Here is a 15,316-nt window from a genome sequence, read left to right as displayed (position 1 = left end):
TATAACCTACACATTTCCTCACATATACTTTAAATCATATCTAGATAACTTATAATACCTAATACAATGTAAGTGCTATGTAAATAGTTGCCAGTGTGTGACAAATTCAAGTTTTGCTTTTGAAACTTTCTGGAATTTTTTCCCCCTAAATATTTTCAATCTGCAGTTGGTTGAATCCCCAGATATGGAACCCAGGATACAGAGGGCTGACTGTACAAAAAAGGGAGTGCAAAATATCTCACCAATACTTTTTACATTGATTGTTAAAAAGAATAATGTTTTTGGATATACTGGGTTAAATAAAGTGTTACTAAAATTAGTTTTACTTGTTTCTTTTTACTTTTTTAATGTGGCTACTAGAAATTTTTTTTTTTTTTTTTTTTTTTTTTTTTGCGGTACACGGGCCTTTCACTGCTGTGGCCTCTCCCGTTGCGGAGCACAGGCTCCGGACGCGCAGGCTCAGCAGCCATGGCTCACGGACCCAGCCGCTCCGCGGCATGTGGGATCTTCCCGGACCGGGGCACGAACCCGTGTCCCCTGCATCGGCAGGCGGACTCTCAACCACTGTGCCACCAGGGAAGCCAGGCTACTAGAAAGTTTAAAATCACATACGGGACTGGCATTATATTTCTGTTGGACTCTACTGTTTAAAAGAGAAAACGTTTCTTTTCTCCTCCAATGTTCTTTCAATTTTCCTTATTCCATATAAACGGCTCCAAACTTCTGATTCTAATTTAAATAATTACCGTGTAAGAATTTGGGTCACCAAATATTCTTTCAAAGACTTCTTCTGCTTCCTTAAAATTTCCATTTTCCATGCAAACAGCTATAGCCTAAAAGACAGGATGACAAATACAAACCTTAGATTGCTTTTTAAAATATTTAATTGTTGTTTAATATTGAAATAACTCAGGTAAGTCTAAATTATTTCATTTAAAATATTCTTATGTAGCTTAATAATTTTGATTTGATAAATGATATTAAAGGCAGGAATTAATAAATAAATCAGGAGCTACATTATATATATTGAGGACCCACCGAAATAGTCATTTTGAGCAAAAGGGAAGAGAGAGAAGGGGTAGATGGATGGTGTTTGTGATGATTAGGATATATAAAAGTTGCTACTTAGGACCCCAGGAAAATCTCTAATAGAAACTCAGGAAGCCAGATGCTTTTGAATAATCATTTTATAAACTGGCCTTTTTTGCTACTATATGTGGTAAGATATAGGACCACCATTACCACCTGGGTAGGTTTGTAAACTTGGGAAAGCTATTTAACCTCTTGGCGCCTCCGTTTCTTTACACCAATGTAAAATGGTGAAAATAATAGTACCTATTTCACAGGGCAGTTGTAAGGATTAAAGAGTTATATATAAAAGTGCTTAGAACAGTATCTGGCAAACAGTAAACAGTATATTATTACACGTTTGCTATGTATTTTATGTAACCTGTTCAACTTTACTGGTATATTTAGCAAAGGCCTGCTTCCCCTAGAACTCCAAAAGATTGGGACAACATGACAAATCCCTTTGCCCTGGGTTGAAATTCTTAAAAGCAGCAGTCATTTTTCTGCCGATTCTCCTCAGGTTTTAATTCTAATTGACAGTCACCACACCGTCAATAATTAATTCCTGAGAAGGTGGGACACCACCTGGATTTTCTCCTACCCAACCATGAAAATTTTTTTAAAAACTAGAAAAAGTTTATTTAACTATGAAATTCCTGAGTACATACTTTGCCTGTAAACGAAACATTTTCCCTGCTATTATATCTTTGAACGACTTTCTTTGGTTTTTCACTCTTTAATAGGCTACTCCTACTAAAATTTTCTCTACATAGTTAAAATTTTACATTCTCTTAATCGCAAAAACCCATTCATTTCTTATTATTTGATAATCTTTAGGGACTTCTCTAGTGGTCCAGTGGTTAAGACTCTGCGTGTCCACTGCAGGGGGAGTGGGTTCAATCCCTGGTCAGGGAACTAAGATCCCGCATGCCATGTGGTGTGGGCAAAAAAAATATTTAAAAAAAATAAAAATAAAAAAAAAATAAAAAAAAATAAAAAAAATAAAAAAAATAAATAAAAGGTAATCTTTAAATGGGAGAGCATAAACCACTGGTTTTTGAAAGTTGTTTAGTAATCTTTAAATAGATTTGGCATATTTTCCAACGTGGGGGCAATATGCACTTAGGTAGAAAACATTAAGTCCCAGCTCTTAGTCCTCATGTCAAGACAATAAATCATAGGTCAAATTTCTAAAGAGAATGATTATATTATATTTTACTACAGGTTTACCATCCAACTTCTATTAGTTGGCTCTTAGTTTCTTTAGATGTTGTTTTTATTTTCTAGCAAAATAATAATAATAAACACAAAGTAACACTCATACCTGAATTTTAATTAAATTCTGTATTTCTTCATGAAGCTTGTCATGTTCCTTTTCAATTGATGCCCAAATCATCAGGGCTGATTCCAAGGGTGTAATTTGTTCATCACTTTCAAACTGTGCATCTTTTAAAACCAAAATAAAAATAAGTAACTTAGAAAGCCATGAAGAACTTTACTTTGTTAATTTTTTTATAAACTCATTTCTTTAAACATTGACTGAGTGTATACTATGTGCCAGGCACTGCTCTCGTATATACCAGTTTAGGGAAGATTTTTCAAGTTAATTTCCTCATTAAAATCAACTTAAAAAAAAATAAAAAACAGAAAAGGCTATATATGAGTCCACAAAACATCTGAAGATTTTCTCTACTAAAATACTGATTTTAAAACCTGAAATAAATTATATTTTATAAGGTGTCACAATAACAGAATTCTTAAATGGTTTGTAAGTCTAACTGCAGTATAACAAACTTCATTGAGATAGAGCATGAAATTAGTTTATTGTGAAATTTGATTTTCGCATATACTACTTTAAATCCTTGTTATATATTTTGTAGATATTTGAAACAGGATCAATCAAGAACTTATCTCTCTACCAACATTATTCCAATCACCAAAGCTTAAAAACCTAAGGAGTGACTTCCCTGGTGGTGCAGTGGTTAAGAATCCGCCTGCCAACGCAGGGGACATGGGTTCGAGCCCTGGTCTGGGAAGATCCCACGTGCCGCAGAGCAACTAAGCCTGTGCACCACAACTACTGAGCCTGTGCTCTAGAGCCTGCAAGCCACAACTACTGAGCCCACGCGCCACAACTACTGAGCCTGCGTGCCACACTACTGAAGCCCACGCGCCTAGAGCCCGAGCCCCGCAATGAGAAGCCTACACGCCACAACGAAGAGTAGCCCCCGCTCTCCACAACTGGAGAAAGCCCGCGCACAGCAACGAAGACCCAACGCAGCCAAAATAAATAAATAAATTTATTTAAAAAAAACGTAAGGAGTCACCGTTTTACTCCTTCCTCTTTCTCATCACCATATACCATCTGTTGCAATATTGTATAGTGGTTTTTAAAACTTTGGAGTTTATTCCAGACTCTATCATGTACTACTACCTGTGTGGTGTTGAAAAAGTTATTTTGCCTTTTTAAGCCTCAGCTTTCTCACCTATAAAATGCTGTAAATATGGGCTTCCCTGGTGGCGCAGTGGTTGAGAGTCTGCCTGCCGATGCAGGGGACACGGGTTTGTGCCCCAGTCCGGGAAGATCCCACGTGCCGCAGAGCGGCTGGGCCCGTGAGCCATGGCCACTGAGCCTGCGCATCCGGAGCCTGTGCTCCGCAACGGGAGAGGCCACAGCAATGAGAGGCCCGCATACCGCAAACAAAACAAAACAAACAAAAAATGCTGTAAATAAATACTATGTGAATATTTAATGAGATAATATTTGTACTACTGTTAAACTTTCTTAAAACAGAATTTATCAGCTTATTCTTATCAAAGACTCACAGTGGCTGGTAACTACTTAGCAAATTACACACAAACATCTCCATTTGAAACTCAGGGTCACGTGTAGTTGAAAATCCAATACATAAACTAAAACTAAGTTTTAAATGCTGCCTCTCTTGAAATATAGTGATTCTTGATCACTGACCCCAGCCTATTATATCTAAGATGCACCCTGGTGAATTTCAAGATTAAACCATGGGGTCACACACAAAACAGGGATTTTTTTTGCACCCTTGTTTTAAGAGAAAAAGTTGTTGGAAGGGAAAATAAGAATACAATGAACAACTGCTACATGTGAAGCCCAGCCAGGCACTTCTAGAACATTCTGTCACATTTAATTTACCAGACGGCTCTGTGAACCATGTTAGCTTATGGTCTACATCAGCCCGTTTTCTTCCTCTGCCACCAGCCCAGCCAGCCTGCCTACCTACCGTCTTCCGCACGTCTGCTTTGTCTCTAGCCCTAATCCACTGACTGTCCGGGCCCCACTCACCCCCACAACACAGCACACCACATGGGCCACAGCTGGATGAGTGTGGGCTCCCAGAGTGGTCCTAATAGGGTGGGATTTCCTGCCACCCAGTCTGTTTATAAGTGAACAGTTCCGTGCGATTACGGCCCACCACTGGAGACTGCCAGGAAAGCATTTTGTAAATTGTAAAACCCAATATAAATATGGAATTATTTGCATCAAAAGGTCCTTTACAACCTGGAAGAAATGGACAAATTCTTAGAAATGCACAACCTGCCAATACTGAATCAGGAAGAAATAGAAAATATGAACAGACCGATCACAAGCACTGAAATTGAAACTGTGATTAAAAATCTTCCAACAAACAAAAGCCCAAGACCAGATGGCTTCACAGGCGAATTCTATCAAACATTTAGAGAAGAGCTAACACCTATCCTTCTCAAACACTTCCAAAATATAGCAGGGGGAGGAACACTCCCAAACTCATTCTACGAGGCCACCATCACCCTGATACCAAAACCAGACAAGGACATCACAAAGAAAGAAAACTACAGGCCAATATCACTGATGAATATAGATGCAAAAATCCTCAACAAAATACTAGCAAACAGAATCCAACAGCACATTAAAAGGATCATCACACACCATGATCAAGTGGGGTTTATTCCAGGAATGCAAGGATTCTTCAATATACGCAAATCAATCAACATGATACACCATATTAACAAATTGAAGGAGAAAAACCATACGATCATCTCAACAGATGCAGAGAAAGCTTTAGACAAAATTCAACACCATTTATGGTAAAAACCCTGCAGAAAGCAGGCATAGAGGGAACTTTCCTCAACATAATAAAGACCATATATGACAAACCCACAGCCAACATCGTCCTCAATGGTGAAAAACTGAAAGCATTTCCACTAAGATCAGGAACAAGACAAGGTTGCCCACTCTCACCACTCTTATTCAACATAGTTTTGGAAGTTTTAGCTACAGCAATCAGAGAAGAAAAGGAAATAAAAGGAATCCAAATCGGAAAAGAAGAAGTAAAGCTGTCACTGTTTGCAGATGACATGATACTATACATAGAGAATCCTAAAGGTGCTACCAGAAAACTACTAGAGCTAATCAATGAATTTGGTAAAGTAGCAGGATACAAAATTAATGCACAGAAATCTCTGGCATTCCTATACACTAATGATGAAAAATCTGAAAGTGAAATCAAGAAAACACTCCCATTTACCACTGCAGCAAAAAGAATAAAATATCTAGGAATAAACCTACCTAAGGAGACAAAAGACCTGTATGCAGAAAATTATAAGACACTGATGAAAGAAATTAAAGATGATACAAATAGATGGAGAGATATATACCATGTTCTTGGATTGGAAGAATCAATATTGTGAAAATGACTCTACTACCCAAAGCAATCTACAGATTCAATGCAATCCCTATCAAACTACCACTGGCATTTTTCACAGAACTAGAACAAAAAATTTCACAATTTGTATGGAAAGACAAAAGACCCCGAATAGCCAAAGCAATCTTGAGAACGAAAAACGGAGCTGGAGGAATCAGGCTCCCTGACTTCAGACTATACTACAAAGCTACAGTAATCAAGGCAGTATGGTACTGGCACAAAAACAGAAAGACAGATGAATGGAACAGGATAGAAAGACCAGAGATAAACCCACATACATAAGGTCACCTTATCTTTGATAAAGGAGGCAGGAATGTACAGTGGAGAAAGGACAGCCTCTTCAATAAGTGGTGCTGGGAAAACTGGACAGGTACATGTAAAAGTATGAGATTAGATCACTCCCTAACACCATACACAAAAATAAGCTCAAAATGGATTAAAGACCTAAATGTAAGGCCAGACACTATCAAACTCTTAGAGGAAAACATAGGCAGAACACTCTATGACATAAATCACAGCAAGATCCTTTTTGACCCACCTCCTAGAGAAATGGAAATAAAAACAAAAATAAACAAATGAGACCTACTGAAACTTCAAAGCTTTTACACAGCAAAGGAAACCATAAACAAGACCAAAAGACAACCCTCAGAATGGGAGAAAATATTTGCAAATGAAACAACTGACAAAGGATTAATCTCCAAAATTTGTAAGCAACTCATGCAGCTCAATAACAAAAAAACAAACAAGCCCAATCCAAAAATGGGCAGAAGACCTAAACAGACATTTCTCCAAAGAAGATACACAGACTGCCAACAAACACATGAAAGAATGCTCAACATCATTAATCATTAGAGAAATGCAAATCCAAACTACAATGAGATATCATCTCACACCAGTTAGAATGGCCATCAGCAAAAAATCTAGAAACAATAAATGCTGGAGAGGGTGTGGAGAAAAGGGAACACTCTTGCACTGCTGGTGGGAATGTGAACTGATACAGCCACTATGGAGAACAGTATGGAGGTTCCTTAAAAACTACAAATAGAACTACCATATGACCCGGCAATCCCACTACTGGGCATATACCCTGAGAAAACCATAATTCAAAAAGAGTCATGTACCAAAATGTTCATTGCAGCTCTATTTACAATAGCCCAGAGATGGAAACAACCTAAGTGTCCATCATCGGATGAATGGATAAAGAAGATGTGGCACATATATACAATGGAATATTACTCAGCCATAAAAAGAGACGAAATTGAGCTATTTGTAATGAGGTAGATAGACCTAGAGTCTGTCATACAGAGTGAAGTAAGTCAGAAAGAGAGAGACAAATACCGTATGCTAACACATATATATGGAATTTAAAAAAAAAAAAATGTCATGAAAAACCTAGGAGTGAAACAGGAATAAAGACACAGACTTACTAGAGAATGAACTTGAGGCTATGGGGAGGGGGAAGGGTAAACGGTGACAAAGCGATAAAGAGGCATGGACATATATACACTACCAAACGTAAGGTAGATAGCTAGTGGGAAGCAGCCGCATAGCACAGGGAGATCAGCTCGGTGCTTTGTGACCGCCTGGAGGGGTGGGATAGGGAGGGTGGGAGGGAGGGAGATGCAAGCGGGAAGAGATATGGGAATATATGTATATATATAACTGATTCATTTTGTTGTGAAGCTGAAACTAACATACCATTGTAAAGCAATTATACTCTAATAAAGATGTAAAAAAAAAAAAAAAAAAAAAGAGTCATGTACCAAAATGTTCATTGCAGCTCTATTTACAATAGCCAGGAGATGGAAACAACCTAAGTGTCCATCATCGGATGAATGGATAAAGAAGATGTAGCACATATATACAGTGGAATATTACTCAGCCATAAAAAGAAACGAAATTGAGCTATTTGTAATGAGGTGGATGGACCTAGAGTCTGTCATACAGAGTGAAGTAAGTCAGAAACAGAAAGACAAATACCTTATGCTAACACATATATATGGAATTTAAGAAAAAAAAATGTCATGAAGAACCTAGGGGTAAGACAGGAATAAAGACACAGACCTACTAGAGAATGGACTTGAGGATATGGGGAGGGGGAAGGGTAAGCTGTGACAAAGTAAGAGTGGCATGGACATATATACACTACCAAATGTAAAACAGCTAGCTATTGGGAAGCAGCCATATAGCACAGGGAGATCAGCTCGGTGCTTTGTGACCACCTAGAGGGGTGGGATAGGGAGGGTGGGAGAGAGGGAGACGCAAGAGGGAAGAGATATGGGAACATAGGTATATGTACAACTGATTCACTTTGTTATAAAGCAGAAAGTAACACACCATTGTAAAGCAATTATACTCCAATAAAGATGTAAAAAAAAAAAAAAGGTCCTTTAAATAACCATGCTGTAAATATTAGCCATTACTGATAAACTGAAACCGGCCTGGCCATTACAACCTAAAATAAACTATAAGGGGCTTCCCTGGTGGCGCAGTGGTCGAGAATCTGCCTGCCAATGCAGGGGACACGGGTTCGAGCCCCCGTCTGGGAAGATCCCACATGCCGCGGAGCAACTAGGCCCGTGAGCCACAATTACCGAGCCTGTGCGTCTGGAGCCTGTGCTCCACAACAAGAGAGAACACGAGAGTGAGAGGCCCACGTACCGCGATGAAGAGTGGCCCCCACTTGCTGCAACTAGAGAAAGCCGTGGCACAGAAATGAAGACCCAACACAGACATAAATAAATAAATAAATAAAATTAAAAAGAAAAAAAAAAAAAAGAATGATCCATGCTTTAAAAAATAAAAATAAATAAACTATGAGGACAAGGGAGAGAGAGAATTATAGTTATAAAATCATATTCCCTTATTAAGTGCTAAAATCAAGCTCAAATAAGAGGTTTCAAATATCATTGTTGCCAGTTAGAAAAAGAGTATGCATGATAGTAATAGGAGTCACCACAAAGTTACCATAGCCCCATTTAGTGACGTCTTTAAGACAGAGTAGACATGGGCTTCCCTGGTGGCGCAGTGGTTGAGAGTCCGCCTGCCAATGCAGGGGACACGGGTTCGTGCCCCGGTCCGGGAAGATCCCACATGCCACGGAGCGGCTGGGCCCGTGAGCCATGGCCGCTGAGCCTGCGCGTCCGGAGCCTGTGCTCCGCAACGGGAGAGGCCACAACAGTGAGAGGCCCGCGTACCACAAAAAAAAAAAAGACAGAGTACACGGAGCATGGTCCCCCAACAGCAACATCAGAATCACCTGGGAACTTAATAGAAATGTAAACTCCAGGGCCCCTCACTCACCCTACTGAATCAGAAACTCACAATGGAGAAGGGGACTCACCATTCTGTTCCTTAACAAGTTCTCTAATAATTCGGAAGCAAGCTAAAATTTGAGAACCATCACTCTGAGAAGATAGGGATTATATTTCCTTTACTAGCTTTAAATATGTCTGTGTATAGATGTACATGCCAAATACACGTGAGCAAACTCTCAAAAACAAAGGACTACTCCCATCTGTTTCTTCTCATTGTCTCCCCTTTAGACATAGATTGAAATATGTCCAATATAAGATAAAAACATATTTACCAAGGGTTTTTCCAGCTGCAATTCTTGTCAAAAATTGACATATGTATATAGTTCTCAGTTGATAAGCTGTTAGACTGGACAATCCATGAATAATAGCTGAAAGTGAAGAAAGTGAATCTTATTAAAACATTAAAACAAAACTCCAAACTTGACCCATCAGTGCCTCTGCGTGGTTTGCGGAGAAATAAGTTACAAATATCACCCAAAGATTACCATAAATTTAGAGTGTATGCTTTATTTATAGACAATTTTTAGGAAATCAGAACAAAAAAGAATAACAATGAAGACTCTGCCTTCAAAATAAAACTGATGTTTCACAGGTAGAATAATAAATCTTGAAAACTACGTATTTTCACAGGTAGCAGTCTAAACTAAATGAAAAGGGAGATTTAGATCCAAACTGTAAAATGTGTCAAATCATTACCTGGAATCTTCCTTTATACCTTAAAATGCCTAATATTATAGGAAATATATTATTTCTGTCAAGGTTTCAGTTAAGCAAGAGTCTGTTCAGTTTACGAAGCTTTATTTTAAAAACATTTATTAATGTTAATCTCCCCAATATTTGAACACCCACCCAGATGTTATGCTAGGTAGTAAGTATATACAACACTGAGTAAACCATAATCCTGGTTTTCACTGAATTTACCATGTAGCAATAAAAGACAAAGATTAAATTAACCAGCAAACCAAAAAACAGTCCTGCAGCTGCTAAGCAGATGAAACAAATAAATACATTTATTTGTATTTATTTCCTCAATTTTAATATGCCATAACCTTATGCTACACCAGAGATTATCTGGACCAAATATAGTCATAATATAATTAAATAGGATTCAAAAAGAGCACAAAATTTATATAAAATTTAAACACAACTTATTCAACAATGGGCTGAACATCTACTGCTGGCCAGTGGTAGGGACTGATGTCTGAATAATAAGATAGCCAGTCCCTGCTCCTCAGAAGGTTTTAGTCTGAGAAGGCAGGAATTAAACAAAAAATTATGCAAGAGACTAATTAAAATTTTAATGTGTCATAAAAGGTAAGTATGGTATAGGAGCAAAACAGAAGGAAGACCTAATCTATTTTAGGGAAGAAAGTCATATCCTTTCTGTCTTCACTTCCCTCCATATTTAGTCTACGTATGCAATAACTACAGATACCCTACACACCACTGCCTTTCTGCTCTTTGTACCTGTTAGGCATAAAACAAGACAAAAACAATGAAAACCTACCCTGGTTGAACCTGGCTATCTGCTTTTTCCACACCTGTAACCAAACACTACATTAGGGAGGATCTAATGACCAGCAACAGTAACAACTATATTTAAGCACTTAACTATAATACCAGGCACTACTCTAAGCACTGAGCAGTGGTTCTCAACTAGGGGTGATTTTGTCCCCTAGGAGGCATTTGGCAATGTCTGGAGACATTTTTTTTTTTTTTTGGCGGTACGCGGTCCTCTCACCGTTGTGGCCTCTCCCGTTGCAGAGCACAGGCTCCGGACGCGCAGGCTCAGCGGCCATGGCTCACGGGCCCAGCCGCTCCGCGGCATGTGGGATCTTCCCGGACCGGGGCACGAACCCGTGTCCCCTGCATTGGCAGGCGGACTCCCAACCACTGCGCCACCAGAGAAGCCCTTGGAGCTATTTTTGATTGTCACGAGTGGGAGGGGTGCTACTGGCACCTAGTGGCTGAGGTCAAGGATCCTACAATGCACGGGAGAACCTCCACCTCATTCCCCCTCTACCCTCAAGCATACACAGAATAAAGAATCATGTGGTGCAAAATGTCAACAGGCTGAGGCTGGGAAACCTTGCTTTATACATATCAGTTCATCTGCTTCTCTCAACAGCCCTTTGAGGTAGATGCCGTTATTACTACCATTTTACAGATGAGGAAATTGTAGTACCACGGGAACTGGTGGTACCAAGTCGTTGCTTCAAGTCTTATGGCTATAAACCAGCAGAGCCCGGAATCAAACTCAGACAATTTACTATGGAGCCCACGCTCTTAATTACAATTCTACACTGCTTCCCACGGTGGAGATAGGTTAGGAATATCAGTCTGGAAAAGGCATTATCTGAGATAAGTGAGGTGGGAGAATAATTCTGAGTTGGAATGAAAGAACTAAGAATTTTCTAGGAAGCATCAGAGTTGTATATGTTTACAATCTTGAAAAGCGTAGTAAATGAAATTCTATAAGAGATAAAAGGGAGTCATTTTAGTCAAAAATGGAATACCGAGACAATATTATGTTCACAGTTTGCATATCTGTTTTAGCAATACAACCTGAAAAAGTTTACTCTTTCTGGGTTTCTGTGCCTTTAACCTTCAAATAATGGAGATGACCTAGATTATTCCTTGGGTCTTGGGCTAGAACCTTACAAGGTCCTTTTTTTTTTTTAAATAAACTTTATTTTTTACAATGGTTTTAAATATACATAATGTAGTGAAGAAAGAGAGTAAAGAGGTCCCATATACCCTCCACCCAGTTTACCCTGTTATTAGCATCTTGCATTAATTAGTATTCCATGTTACATTAATTAACCAATAGTGATACATTAGTAACTAAAGTCCATGCTTTATTCAGATTTCCTTAGTGTTTACTTAATGTCCTTTTTCTGCTGCAAGATCCCAACCAGGGCACCACATAACATTTAGTCATCATGTCTCTTTGGGCATCTCTTGGCTATAACAGTTTCTCAGACGTTCCCTGGTTTTGATGACCTTGACAATTTTGAGGTATTTTGTACAATGTACCTCTCTATTGGGATTTGTCTGATATTCTTCTCATGATTTGACTAGAGTTATGGGGTTTGGGGAGGAGGGTCACAGAGGTAAAGTTCCATTTTCATCACACCGTATCAAGCGTACATGCTACTAGCTATCACTGCTGATGCTGACCTTGATTACCTAGGTGGGCCAGTGTCCGTCAGCTTTCTCTACTTTCTCCCCCTTTGTATCCTGTGCTCTTCGCAGCCCACACTTAAGGAGTGGGGAGTTACGCTCCACCTCCTTGAGGACAGAGTAGCTACACGAATTACCTGGAATTCTTCTGCGTCGGAGATTTGTCTCTTCTTCCATTTGTATATTTATTCCACCATTTATTTACATCAGTATGAACTTTATGGATATTTATTTTGTATGTTGGGTTATAATCCAACACTACAGTTGACCTTTGAACAATGCCAGGGTTAGGGGTGCTGACCCTCTGAGCAGTTGAAAATCCCAGTGTCAGCTCTCTGTATTCCCAGTTTAACCAACCACAGATTGCGTAGTACTGTCTTATTTACTACTGAGAAAACAATTGGCTTGTAAGTGGACAGGTGCAGTTCACACCTGTGTTGTTTAAGGGTCAACTGTATTTTCTTGCTCGAGTTATTTCAGCTTTGGCCATTGGGAGCCCTTGCGGTTGGCTCCCGTGTCCTTTTGTACTACTCCCATAATTGTGGGATTTTTTTTTTTGTTTCTTTGGGGGTTTTGTTTTGCTTTGTTTTTAGCACTTTCTTACTTTCTGTTACAAGATGCTCCAGGCTCAACTTGTATATTTCCTGTCCCAGTCCCAGAATCAGGCCATTTCTCTGGAGAATGGTATTGGAAACCAAGACTTGAGTGCTAAGTGTACCCCTTGCTGCTAGGGTTACATTGCTTCTACACCCTTTCATCTGACAGAACAAGGAAATATATGAGTATATCCTAACCTGTGTCTATATATGTATAATATGCATTGATATTTCTATATGTTATAAACAGGAGCTCATACTGATATTTCCAATTCAAATTCATTAACACATAGATAATTTTAGCCTCCTCCCCAAAGAGGCCTTTATAATAATTCGAATTATTAAATGAACTGGCTTCATTCCAGGATTTAACTTCCTAATTAGTGTTAATTAACCATGGCTCTAGTGTTATCTGTGACACGGAGGAAAGTTTCTTGAATTGGAAGATAAGACATGCGTCTGGAACAACCCTTTAACCTATCAATGCTTTAGGTTGTTTTAACTAGTACACTCCTCTATAAACTGAGATTACTTGCCTAACTCACGGGATAACCGTGAAGCTGAAATGTACCAATACGGTTTTCTGAGGTATTTGATTTCCTACTAAATAGTATCTTGGGGTTGCGTTCGGCTGCAATAAGTTGACGGCCAACTCACATAAATACCAGAGCATCTTTCGGTTATCATTCAAAAAGCCAGCTAGCCTTCTCTAGGCGTCAAGGTCTCTGTCCATCGCTTACAGGCTGTCTTGTGTAGGCGGTAGATTTCATTGTCAGTTACTTTTATTCTGAAGCCTATACGGAGCCAGCGGGCTAAACCAGGTTTAGATAGCTCCCGAAGTAACAGAAAACACTGATGCCTAGGTCACAGTGACTTGTTAAATAAATGCCTTTACAGGAGTATCTCTGCCGAAAAAAGCAAGAAACACAAGCGCCACAGGCGACAAAGGGAACTGGACACTGGATTCAGTGCAGTTTTGTTCATTTTAACCCACTTAACCCTCTTTCAACTCTAATGAATCTGAGCAAAACTGAGGAGCTGAGAGGAGACGGATGCGGGATTGGAACCAACGATCAACTCTGAGCTGGGGGCCCTCCGCTCGGGCGCCGCAGCAGCCCGATCCCCGACCCCCTGGGGGACAGCGCCGCAAACCTGGCCTCGGCAGCCCGCCGCGGTCCCCGCCCCCGGCCCGGGCGCGCCCCGCACTCACCCTCGGCGCTGTCGCGGGTGCGGTGGAAGTCGTCCGACCGGCCGTCACGGAAGGCCCGGCAAAGAGACAGGCAGAGGAAATCGAGCATCCAGCCGGCAGCTACCGCCTCGGCCTCAGCCACCAGGCCCGCGTCCTCCTCCTCCTCAGGGGCCCCCAAGTGCATCTGGCACTCGAGCGGTTCCTGGCACTCAAACTGCCCCTGATCATCTCTCGCCGTTTCCGCCATCCGCTCCTCCAGGGGACGGGCATCCTCCCCATCCGCAAGCCCTCGCGGGCTCGGAGCCGCTGAGGCGGCGCTCTCCGCCATATTACATCTCTCGCACTGCTTCTGTCTTTTCCTGCGCGGAGCGACGATTGGCTCGCGCCGTGCGGGGCGGAGCCTCGGAGGGTCTCTTCCGCCCGCGGGAAACCACCAATCACACACCACCGGGATGGGCGAGCGGCTCGAACCTGGCTTCTGATTGGCCGAAATCTGCTCCCGCCTCTGGATGTTGAATTCCCCGCCACCCAGGGGTGCAGTTTTGTTGGTAAACTAGACAAGTTCTGGCTGGATGCGGAGAGAGAATAGGAGGTCGGGGAGCGGGCGACTGCTTTATTCTCGTGCTAAAATGCAACACTGACTAGAACAACAATACGGTTAGTTAAAATGGAAAAACATTTTACCCTCAGTGTGCTTCAAAAATGAGATAGGTGATTAAAACTTGTCACTATTTTTTGAGCGTAACACTTTAGATCCTGGTATTCACTTAACAGTTACTGTGCGATCACGAACCAAAACTCTTCCAACAGACTTAGATCCGTGCTTCTCCAACCTTAAGGGGCATCAGAATAAGCCCCTAGGCTTATTAAAAACACGAATTGCCGGCCTCCACCCCCAGAGTTTTTGTTCTGTAGATCTGGACTGGGATCCTTGAATTAGCAAGTGATAAGTTCGCAGTTCAGTGATACTGAGGCTGCTTGTCTGGGGACCAAATTTTCCGAATTATCGCTCTAGGAAGAGTATATTATTATGGGAATGAATTTTATTCAGGGCCTGAAATTGACTATAGCATTCAGCTTTACAACAATAAGTGAATACTTATTTTGAACTTTCAAACTTACCTTTAAGCACAAGAGGGCGTTGGGGGAAGGGGGTCTGGTTATGTTCTATTTCTCTATGTGGGTGATAGTTACATCAGTGTGGTCCTTTATGAAAATTCATTGAACACGATATATGCACTTTTC

At 40.5% G+C, this 15,316-nt stretch overlaps 1 protein-coding gene across 4 annotated transcripts in view; it reads right to left on the bottom strand.

Annotated features, from left to right (window-relative positions):
• Window positions 1-14,405, bottom strand: part of TERF1 (telomeric repeat binding factor 1) — a 40,445-nt gene extending 26,040 nt beyond the window's left edge. For 2 of the 4 annotated variants that reach the window (XM_059994757.1, XM_059994758.1), the window contains exons 1-4: window positions 14,093-14,405; window positions 9,376-9,471; window positions 2,393-2,514; window positions 747-833 (exon numbers count right to left, since the gene is read on the bottom strand). In XM_059994757.1, coding sequence (XP_059850740.1) covers window positions 747-833; window positions 2,393-2,514; window positions 9,376-9,471; window positions 14,093-14,399 — 612 coding nt within the window. In that variant the 5' untranslated portion in view covers window positions 14,400-14,405. The remainder of the gene's footprint in view (window positions 1-746; window positions 834-2,392; window positions 2,515-9,375; window positions 9,472-14,092) is intronic. The other 2 variants (XM_059994759.1, XM_059994760.1) reach the window with 1 other exon arrangement.
• Window positions 14,406-15,316: the final 911 nt, after the last annotated feature.

This window comes from Delphinus delphis, chromosome 17, assembly GCF_949987515.2.
Source record: "Delphinus delphis chromosome 17, mDelDel1.2, whole genome shotgun sequence".
In the NCBI taxonomy this organism is placed as follows: Eukaryota; Metazoa; Chordata; class Mammalia; order Artiodactyla; family Delphinidae; genus Delphinus; species Delphinus delphis.
This window is presented reverse-complemented; position numbering and strand designations above follow the sequence as displayed.